Source organism: Opisthocomus hoazin, chromosome 31 (assembly GCF_030867145.1).
Source record: "Opisthocomus hoazin isolate bOpiHoa1 chromosome 31, bOpiHoa1.hap1, whole genome shotgun sequence".
NCBI classification, from domain to species: domain Eukaryota; kingdom Metazoa; phylum Chordata; class Aves; order Opisthocomiformes; family Opisthocomidae; genus Opisthocomus; species Opisthocomus hoazin.
This window is the reverse complement of record NC_134444.1, coordinates 4,448,777-4,458,847: the sequence shown is the minus strand read 5'-3', so window position 1 is coordinate 4,458,847 and position 10,071 is coordinate 4,448,777. Positions and strand designations below refer to the sequence as shown.

Genomic DNA, 10,071 nt, shown 5'->3' with positions numbered 1-10,071 from the left:
GGGGCTTTAGGTAGGTAAGTATACCTGTGCTGAGAAACAGGTCGACCACGGCCCGGTGAGGAAGGTACATTGAGAAGACTTTGTGCCTTCCCTGCTCAGAAGGGATCCTCAGCACAGCCCTGAAGATCTCCACATAGGACAGCACAATGAACACAAAATCTCTGAAAGATAATAAAGAACTTAAAATAAGAAGCTTAAGCTCTCTGAGGGAGCAGTCCAAGCAGGAGAGCTTGAGGATCTGTGGAACTTCACTGAAGAACCGGCCCACAGCATTGCCTTGGCAGAGAGGTATTGAAAATGTATTGGAAGTGTGCAGCACAGCATAGAGGAACCCAGTGTCCCAGGCAGCTGCTGCCATGCGGACACAAGCTCTGCTGCCCAGGCGGGTCCTGTAGTGCAGGGGTTTGCAGGTGGCCACATAGAGGTGGAGGTAGACTCGGCTGCAGTGACCATGAAATGGACGAATTCAGGATCCTGCGTGGAGGAAGCAGGGCAATAAGCAGGATCAAAACCTTGGACCTCAGGAGGGCTAACTTTGGCCTTTTCAAGGACATACTGGGAGGAATCCCGTGGGACAGGGCTCTCGAAGGCAGGGGGGTCCATGAGCGCTGGTCGCTCTTTAAATACCACTTCCTCCATGCTCAGGAGCGGTGGATCCCGCTGAGAAAGAAATCTAGCAAAGGAGGCAGGAGACCTGCATGGTTAAACAAGGAGCTTATAGCGTAGCTCAGGTGGAAGAGAAAAAAGATCCAAGGAATGTGGAAAGAGGGGCAGGCCACTTCGGAAGAGTACAGGAATGTGGTCAGAGAGTGCAGGGATGCGACGAGGAAGGCCAAGGCTCACCTGGAATTAAAGCTGGCAAGGAATGTCAAAAACAACAAGAAGGGCTTCTTCAACTACATCAGCAGCAAAAGGAAGGCTAGGGACAACGTGGGGCCGCTGCTGAATGAGGTGGGTGTCCTGGTGACGGAGGATGCGGAGAAGGCAGAGCTACTGAATGCCTTCTTTGCTTCAGTCTTCAGTGCCAAGGCAGTCCCTCAGGAATCCCAGGCCCCGGAGGTAAGAGAGGAAGCCTACAAAGAGGATGAATTTCCCTTGGTCGAGTAGGACTGTGTGAGGGATCGCTTAAGCGATCTGGATGCCCACAAATCCATGGGCCTCGATGAAACGCACCCATGAGTGCTGAGGGAGCTGGTGGATGTCATTTCTGAGCCACTCTCCATCATCTTGGAGAGGTCCTGGAGGACAGGAGAGGTGCCCGAGGACTGGAGAAAGGCCAATGTCACTCCAGTCTTCAAAAAAGGCAAGAAAGAGGACCCAGGGAACTACAGGCCGGTCAGCCTCACCTCCATCCTGGGAAAGACGATGGAGCAACTTATTCTAGAGGTCATCATTAAGCAGGTTTAGGAAAAGAAGGTTATCAGGAGTAGTCAGCATGAATTCACCAAGGGGAAATCATGCCTGACCAATCTGATAGCTTTCTACGATGACATGACTGGCTGGGTAGATGAGGGGAGAGCCGTGGATGTTGTCTGCCTCGACTTCAGCAAGGCTTTCGACTCTGTCTCCCATAACTTCCTCCTAGGGAAGCTCAGGAAGTATGGGCTGGATAAGTGGTCACTGAGGTGGATTGAGAAGTGGCTAAATGGCAGAACTCAGAGGGTTGTCATCAGCGGCGCTGAGTCTAGTTGGAGGCTGGTGACAAGTGGTGTCCCCCAGGGGTCAGTACTGGGCCCAGTCTTGTTTAACTTCTTCATCAACGACCTAGATGAAGAGTTAGAATGCACCCTCAGCAAGTTTGCTGATGACACAGAACTGGGAGGTGTGGTGGATACACCGGAAGGCTGTTCTGCCATTCAGCCTAACCTGGACAGGCTGGAAAGTTGGGCAGAGAAGAACCTGATGAGGTTCAACAAGGGCAAGTGCAGGGTCCTGCACCTGGGGAGGAACAACCCCATGCACCAGTACAGGCTTGGGGCGGACCTGCTGGAGAGCAGCTCTGCAGAGAGGGACCTGGGTGTCCTGGTGGAGGACACATGTCCCAGTCCCAAACTTACTTACATCCTCAGTTTGGCTCCATGAGCCAGCAGTGTGCCCTGGCTGCCAAGAAGGCCAATGGCATTCTGGGGTGCATTAGGAGGAGTGGGGCCAGCAGGTCGAGGGAAGTTCTCCTTCCCCTCTACACTGCCCTAGTGAGGCCTCATCTGGAGTACTCTGTTCAGTTCTGGGCTCCCCAATTCAAGAAAGATGAGGAGCTACTGGAGAGAGTCCAGCGGAGGGCTACAAGGATGGTGAGGGGTCTGGAAAATCTCTCCTATGAGGAAAGGCTGAGGGAGCTGGGCTTGTTCAGCCTGAAGAAGAGAAGGCTGCGAGGAGACCTAATATATACTTACAAATATCTGCAGGATGGGTGTCAGGAGGATGGGGCCAAGCTCTTTTCAGTGGTGCCCAGTGACAGAACAAGGGGCAATGGGCACAAACTGAGGCACAGGAAGTACATGAGGAAAAACTTCTCTCCTCTAAGGGTGACGGAGCCCTGGAACAGGCTTCCCAGGGAGGTTGTGGAGTCTCCTTCTCTGGAGATATTCAAGACCCGCCTGGACAACATCCTCTACAGCCTACTGTAGGTGACTCTGCTTCGGCATGTGGGTTGGACTAGATGACCCACAGAGGTCCCTTCCAACACCTACCTTTCTGTGATTCCTGCCCCTTTCAGTGCTGTTCTCTGGCACTGATGGGATTGAGGAAAACACCACCTGCACCCCTGATCCTTCAACAAGTTTCCCCAGTGCCCTGAAGTGCCTTTTGATGGCCTTGGGACTTCTCTCTGTAATCTCATCACTGCCAGCCTGTATTACATTCAACAGCAGGTAATAATCAGAGGGCCCCACCAGAGCAGGGAGCTTCCTAGCAACATCCCTAATTCAGGCCCCAGGGAGGCAGCAGACTTCCCTGTGGGATGGGTCTGGTCAGCACATCGGGCCCTCTGTTCCCCGCAGAAGGGCATCGCCTATTGCAGTTACCCTCCTTTTCTTCTTAACAGGGGCAGTCATAGTACGTGGGGCTGACCGACTCATCCTAGGCAACGCCCTGGATGGACCTTCACCCACATGCTGGTTTGCCTGGCCACTGAGAGAAATGACTGGTGGAAAGGGGGGGAGAGGCACCAACAAGGACAATGGGACACAGGGAAAAGATGGCCTATGATTCGAAGATCCGGTAGGAAAAAATAACTAACAGTACAATGTATACTGTTAAGCAGGGATTCTTTATTGCGGCGCCGGGCACACAGGGGATTTCTCCTCCAAAAGTGCGCACCAGACACCCTGTTGCTACAGATTAAATACAATCACACATGTAAATGTTCATTATATTTCTAGGAACTAATTAGCATATGTAAATATCTTTCACGCTTGTCTATTAGCATCTTTGGGTGGTCTACGGGCGTCCCAAGATGAAGGCCCATCCTCTTCATCACGCTGTTCACTGATTGACATTTGTTTCCGCGCAAACTCAGTTCCAGGGTCACGTATATCGTGTCCTTCAGGTTGTTTTGCTCCTGTCTTGTTTCTCTCTTGGTGCCTCCTTATCTCTGGAGCTTGGCGCATTTGCCCTCCCAAGGCCGAGTTGTCTGGAGTCCCAATTATTTGCTGAGAACCAAGAGCACTTTTGTTTCACTTAATTATTTTGTCTAACGACCAAGTGATAGCTTGTGCCCATGTCCTTGCACTACATTCCTTAATGAGAAAACAGGGATTAGTGTAACAGTTACATCATTAGATCACTATGCATGCAGAAATACAAGTTACAGTACTAAAGACTACTAAAAACTATAAAATATTAAGGCTTTTTGTTATAGTTTCACATTTCTTACAATCCCCTCTATCACCTATGCAGTGTCTGAAATAAATTATTTTACCATTCCTACATATTCAGACTTCATGAGGAGATGCTGTGGAGTAGAGAAGGCTGATATCACTTGTTCTGTAAGCAGAAATATAAAGAAAACTGGAAAAAAAAGAACCAGGAATTTATTGTTCCTTATTATTTACGTCTTCTCTGCTTGGCTGCTCGCCTGAAATTTCTCGAATTAGCCAGTGAAGACATGAAAAATTAGGGAAAATTTTTCACGGAGCCATGGCTTGCTGGGTGTTTTGCATGTTAGTGAGCCCTCTGGTGCCCAGTTCCTGACCTGCAGATAAAAGCTCTAAAGAAGTGGGAAGAAAAAGGAAACACAGAGTTTCTGAGGGTGTTGGGGCCCCACTGAGGGCCAGCACTGACAAAGCCATGAAGCGAATGACCAGTCAAGTTGTATGTCCCTGGGGGCTGCTTAGTCAAAACAGTGGAGGAGTCACTGATTGCAGGTGGCCAAGGCAATGTGTCGGTGGCTCTGATGCCTCGTAAGCCCTTGGTGTTTATTCATTACAAGAATGGCCAAGCCCTAACCCCTAGGGGCTGCTAAAAGAGGTCCTTTACCTCATTTGTTCCTCAGCGGAATACCTAGGGCTACTGTGAGTGGGGTTGGGTGAAAGGGGGGGATGTGGGGGGATGTTAGGTGCCAGACGCTTTTGCTTCACTCACAAGGCTGTGGTTTTCTTGGCAAGTGGCAATGCCTGAGTGTTCCCCAAAACCCATCTGGCTTCTTTCCTAGTAAAGGCTAATGGTCCTCAATCCCCTAAGATGTCCCATTCCCAAACTTGCTTACATCCTCAGTTTGGCTCCATATTCCGTGCACTGCACTGCACGTCCTCATTCTCTGGCTGCCCTAAAAACAAAACTCTGTCTCTTCCACATCAGGATGAGCAGTCCATGCTCATACAGGTCATTTTCTTGTCTTTAACACACACACACACACTGCTACACAGACACTGCTCCCTCCCTGCACTCTCACATGTCCCAGAAAACCTTCCCAGTTTCCCTGCAGTAATGGGCCATTGCTCTGGGGGGTTCGTGTGTTTTCCAGACTCGTGTATGTTTCCTGAAATGCAGGCAAATGTGGAGAGCAAAGCAGAGAAAGAGAGGAAGGTCAGCTCGTGGGGTATGATAAGCACTGTCCAGCAAACCCTCAGACAACTGGCATTCCCCATCTCCAAAACTGGCACATGATGGAAACTTCTCTGTCATCCCTGCTTCATGCAGAGGCTTTCAGCTACATTTCCAGGACACACCTACTCCACCACCAGCCATCAACTGCTTTCCATTTCTGGGCTCAGGAATGGGTGTAAGGATTTGCTAAAGGCCTCAATCCAACACCTTGCTTGTTGCTGACTTCCCTCCACCCTCTCTGGAATCCCTACACTCTACCAGTCACTGCCTAGTCACCAACTACAAAGTTCAGAAGCTCTCAAGGCTTTCCATCTCGTCCTCAGGGGATGGCCATGTTTCTCCATTCACTGTTCATGTGACCTAAAACCCCAGCTGAGGAAGCATAACTCGGGGAGAGGACAACCGCTATAAGGCACCTCTGTGCTTTTTGAGATCTAAGAGCTTGTACAAGGCCCCTGGAACTGTTCATCTGATGCCCAGAGCTATATTTTTGATGATAGGTCTGCAGCGGGCAGGGAATGAGACAGAGCTGCTACCAGGAAGGAGGAGGGAGGGGAGATTTGGTGCACCGAGTGTGGCTGGGGTGGAGATAATTTTCTTCACAGCAGCTGATATGTTTCCATGTTTCAGATTTGTGACCAAAACAGTGTTAATAACACAACAATGTTTCAGCTGTGGCTGAACTGTGCTTGCGCAGGGCCAAGGCCATCTCTGTTTCTACGCTGCCCCACCAGCGAGTAGGCTGGGGGAAGGCAAGAAGTTGGGAGGGGACAAAGCCAGGGCAGCCGATCTCAGCTGACCGAAGGGATGTTCCATACCACATGACATTGTGTTCTGCAACAAAGGTGAGGGGAAAGAAGGAGCAAGGAGGAATATTCATAGTTATGATGTCATTTGTCCTCTAAAGTAGCCATTAGGCATGATGGAGCCCTGCTTTCCGCACAGTGGCTGAACACCTGCCTAAGGATGGGAATTAGTGAATGAAGTCCTTATTTTGCTTTGATTCTATGTGCAACTTTTGCTTTATCTATTAAATTCTTTATCTCAACCCACAAGTTTTTCTGACTTTTGCTACTCTTATTCTCTCCCCCATCCTGCTGCAGTGCAACGCTGTCAGTAAGCAGCTTGGTGGTACGTTATTGCCTCTCAGGGCAACCCTCAACAAATAAGCTACTCTCAAGAAGCAAATGGATTAAGAGAAGAGAGATCTAAAAAGCAAGAGAAACTGAATTTTGAGTGGCAAAACTGTGAGCTGTGAAAACACCTGGTTATTAATGCAGGCTCTTCTGCACTGCTAAGCTCAAGAAGGTGAGTGGCAGAGAGGGGCTCTGAAAGCATATTATCTGAAAAGAAAGTGAGAAAAAATTAAAAGGCACAGTGTCTTCAAACATCGTAACTGTTGCAAAAGCACAACATATTCAGCGACATCGTCAAAATCTCACATTAGAAAGAAGAAATGAATTAAAAGAAACTGTTCAGACTTAAGCAGCAGAGGAATGTAACTTTGAGTGGTCTTAAGAGAAGTGTTCCCATCTCTCCCAGAAAACTTTTGCAAAAGTACTCCAAAGATATAATAATCCTGCTTGAAGAGCATCAAGTAGATCTACTGAGACAATTATCAACTTCATTCATGTGCTCTGGTGGGTGCTCATCCTAATCATCAGCTAAATCGAACCTAATGGTAATCTGACTTTATCTCAAACCCTACACTGACCATTAACTAAATGTAGCCCTACCCAACCCTAACCATAACCCTTAACTCTAACCATAAGCCTTACTCAAACCTTAACATAACCTGAAAGGAACACTGACCCCAACCTTAAGTGTATCCCTAAACCAACCATAACCCTAACTCCAGCTCAGACGTGAACCTGAACTCTTATCTAACATTATCCTAAACCATTTTGCAAGGTTAACATCACCTGTGTAACAACATTTGTGAGAAAATATCAGGCAAAGATTACTATGATAACAGCATCAGGAAAAAAAATTTGAGTTTAGGGGTAGCACAGCTGGGATGAAGAGAGGAAATCCCCCTGCAGCACCTGGATGTGTCTGTCCACGGTTGCTCCAAGCCATAGCACTGGCTCTTCGTAGCCTCTGTGACTCTTGTGTCTTTTGGTCCTTGTGGGAGATTAACATCTTGTGTTGATCCCAACTTTGCTAGTTTACACAAACGGACACACTGGAGACTGCTGAGTTATGTGTCAGGTTTCAGAGCAAGAAATCAGGGAGGGCATTAACCTCACACAATGGCAGAAGACACTTTCCTCTGGAAGGGGTTATTTGCGCTAATGGCTAAAAACCACCCCAAGCCACTGTGGTCAGACTCATTGAACCATTTCTCAGGCTCTGGGGCCAAATTAATCTGTAGAAATACAGAGATCTACTGTGTAGTGACATCACACCGTCCTTTCTTTCTTGCCATGTGTAAGTCTCAAAGACAGGCTTTGTCTACAGGCCATTTCTGGAGATAAACCAAAGTGCAGACAGCACATTGGGAGTTCAGCCTCTCAGAGAAACCTCCATCTCGGGGCTTGCATGGTGCACACGCAAAAGATGGTTAAGCTCCCGAAACATGCTTCTCTCCATTTTGTTGCTGAGCATGATGCTATCTGTCATGAAGTATCTCTTTGGTTAGTTGGGGTCATCCACCTGGTGGTGTCCCCTCAATACTTCTAGCACAGCTCCCAGTCTGTTTTGGTCACAAATTAAAAACACAGCACCATATGAGCTGCTATGAAGAAAATTAGCTCCATCCCAGCCAGATGCAATATATGATGTTTACAGCTGGACTAGATGATCTTAAGGGTCTTTTCCAAACTAAAGGATTCTGTGATGCTGTGATCTTCAAGGACTGGCTCTCCTCAACGACACGGGAACAATCCATCATGACATTCAGAAAATCATACTTTGCAACAGTCCCCCCTGCATGGATTTAAGGAAGAAATTCTTTACTGTGAGGGTGGTGAGACACTGGAACAGGTTGCCCAGAGAAGTTGTGGATTCTCCACACCGGAAGTGTTCAAGGTCGTGTTGGACTGAGCAGCCTGATCTAGTGAATAACGTCCTAGCCCATGGCAAGACGGTCGTAACCACACAATTTTTAAAGGTCCCTTGCACGTAAATCATCTGAGGATTGTATGATTCTACGGTCTCTCTTGGAGAAGCATCAGAACATTGCCTCAGAGTCCAGAAATGGAGTTGGGGGAATCAAAGCTCTGTTGGAGTTTAAACCCTGGAGCTACATGAAGGAAAACCAGAAGGGCCATAGCTTGTCAATGAAAATGGCAGCTAAGGAAAATGTGAAGATGTGGAGGGAGAACAAAGCACATGAGCTCCCGAATGACAATGGCGTATTGGTATTAGTTTGGTAGTGCAGTGAAAGAGAACCTTCACTACTGGCAGACTTGCTGGCTTCCCCTTTCAAATACCTGCTGCTGAGGATGAGGACTTCCATCCCATGAACACACACTATGAGGAAGATGCCGCATGATGGTCCATGGAAAGTATTCACAAGTTGCACCAAATACTTTCACTTATCATCTCCTCTGCAAAAGAAAACTTTAACAATTCTGCAGTTCACACATGTAATACCACCAAGGTATTTACTGTCAAGGGAGAAGAAAACCCATCACATTTTCAGCATTAACTTCGAACTAAGAGTATTTTTCCCCAGATACTTCAAGCTTTCTTCCCCTTGTCACTCCTCAAGCAGTTTCAATACCATGCACGTCTGAAGATGCAGCTGGGATCCAGAGCTTTACTATCGAACAGAGCTAGAATTCTCTTCCGCCCAGTGTTCCCAATCCAGTCTGGGCCCTGGTGCAGGCTAGGGTTTTGCTGAGGGCTTTCCTCAGGGCTTCCCTGACCTCCCTGTTCCTCAGGCTGTAAATGAGGGGGTGACCAGGGGTGTGAGCACAGTGTAGAAAAACGAAAAGACTTTGTTCAGCTGCCTCAATGGAGCTGTTCTGAGTGGCACGTAGACAATGATGAGAGTGCCATAGCAAACAGTCATGACAGTGAGGTGAGAGGAGCAGGTGGAGAAGGCCTTCTGCCTGCCCATGCTGGATGGGATCCTTAGGATGGCAGCTATGATGCACACGTAGGAGGCCAGCGTGATGATTATATCTAGGATAAATAAGAAGAAAGTTATGAGTTTGACCACCATGATGTCACTGCAGCAGAGCTCCAGCAGTGGGGTGAAGTCACAGAAGAAGTGGTCAATCACCTGGGGGCCACAGAACTGCAACTGTGAAAAGAGGAATGTGACTACAGCAGATACTAGTGACCCCACCAGGCAGGACACAGCTGACATCCCAAGACACACTTTCCAGGTCATGAGGCTTACACAGAGCAGGGGCTGGCATATGGCCAAGTACCGATCGTAGGACATGGCTGCCAGCAGGTAACACTCAGTAGTTGCAAAAGAACCAAAGAAGTAGAGCTGAGCCATATAGTCGTGAGCAGAGATGGTCCTGTCCCCAGTCAGGAAGCTGGCCAGCAGCCGGGGCAGGATGGTGGAGCTGTAGCAGGTCTCCAAAAAAGACAGACTGCCCAGGAAGAAGTACATGGGGGTGTGCAGATGCTGGTCTGCCACCACCAGCACCATGATGAGGAAGTTGCCAACCACAGTCACGAAGTAAATCATGACTGTGAGGAGGAGAAGTAGTGTCTGGAGTTCAGGGACATTTCCCAGTCCCAGCAGCAGGACCTCCCTTGGTGATGTCTGATTGTCTCGTTGCCCTTCCCCCATACAGCGTTTTGTGTCTGTCTTTTCTTGCTTGCCAGGAAGGGTCCCTGTGCAAAGGGATATTTCTGTGTTTAATTTAGGAAGAGTTGTGGTGGACTTTATTGCTTAATAAAAGAAGCAACAAACAGCAAAATATTTTCCTTTCTTCACATTCTGGTTTTGCCCTTGCACACGCCATAAGGAGAAATGCAGATTCTTCCAGAGGGCAAACCTGCTCACCCCAAAGTGCCTTTTAACCACGGTGGGGACTTGCCCCATGGAGCTGCCTCTTC

The 10,071-nt window shown here is 48.3% G+C and overlaps 1 protein-coding gene across 1 annotated transcript; it reads right to left on the bottom strand.

Annotated features, from left to right (window-relative positions):
• Window positions 1-8,929: 8,929 nt before the first annotated feature.
• LOC142365093 (olfactory receptor 5AP2-like) lies at window positions 8,930-9,802 on the bottom strand. Its single transcript, XM_075445536.1, has one exon. It carries the CDS (start codon window positions 9,800-9,802, stop codon window positions 8,930-8,932), a length of 873 nt encoding a protein of 290 aa, XP_075301651.1.
• Window positions 9,803-10,071: the final 269 nt, after the last annotated feature.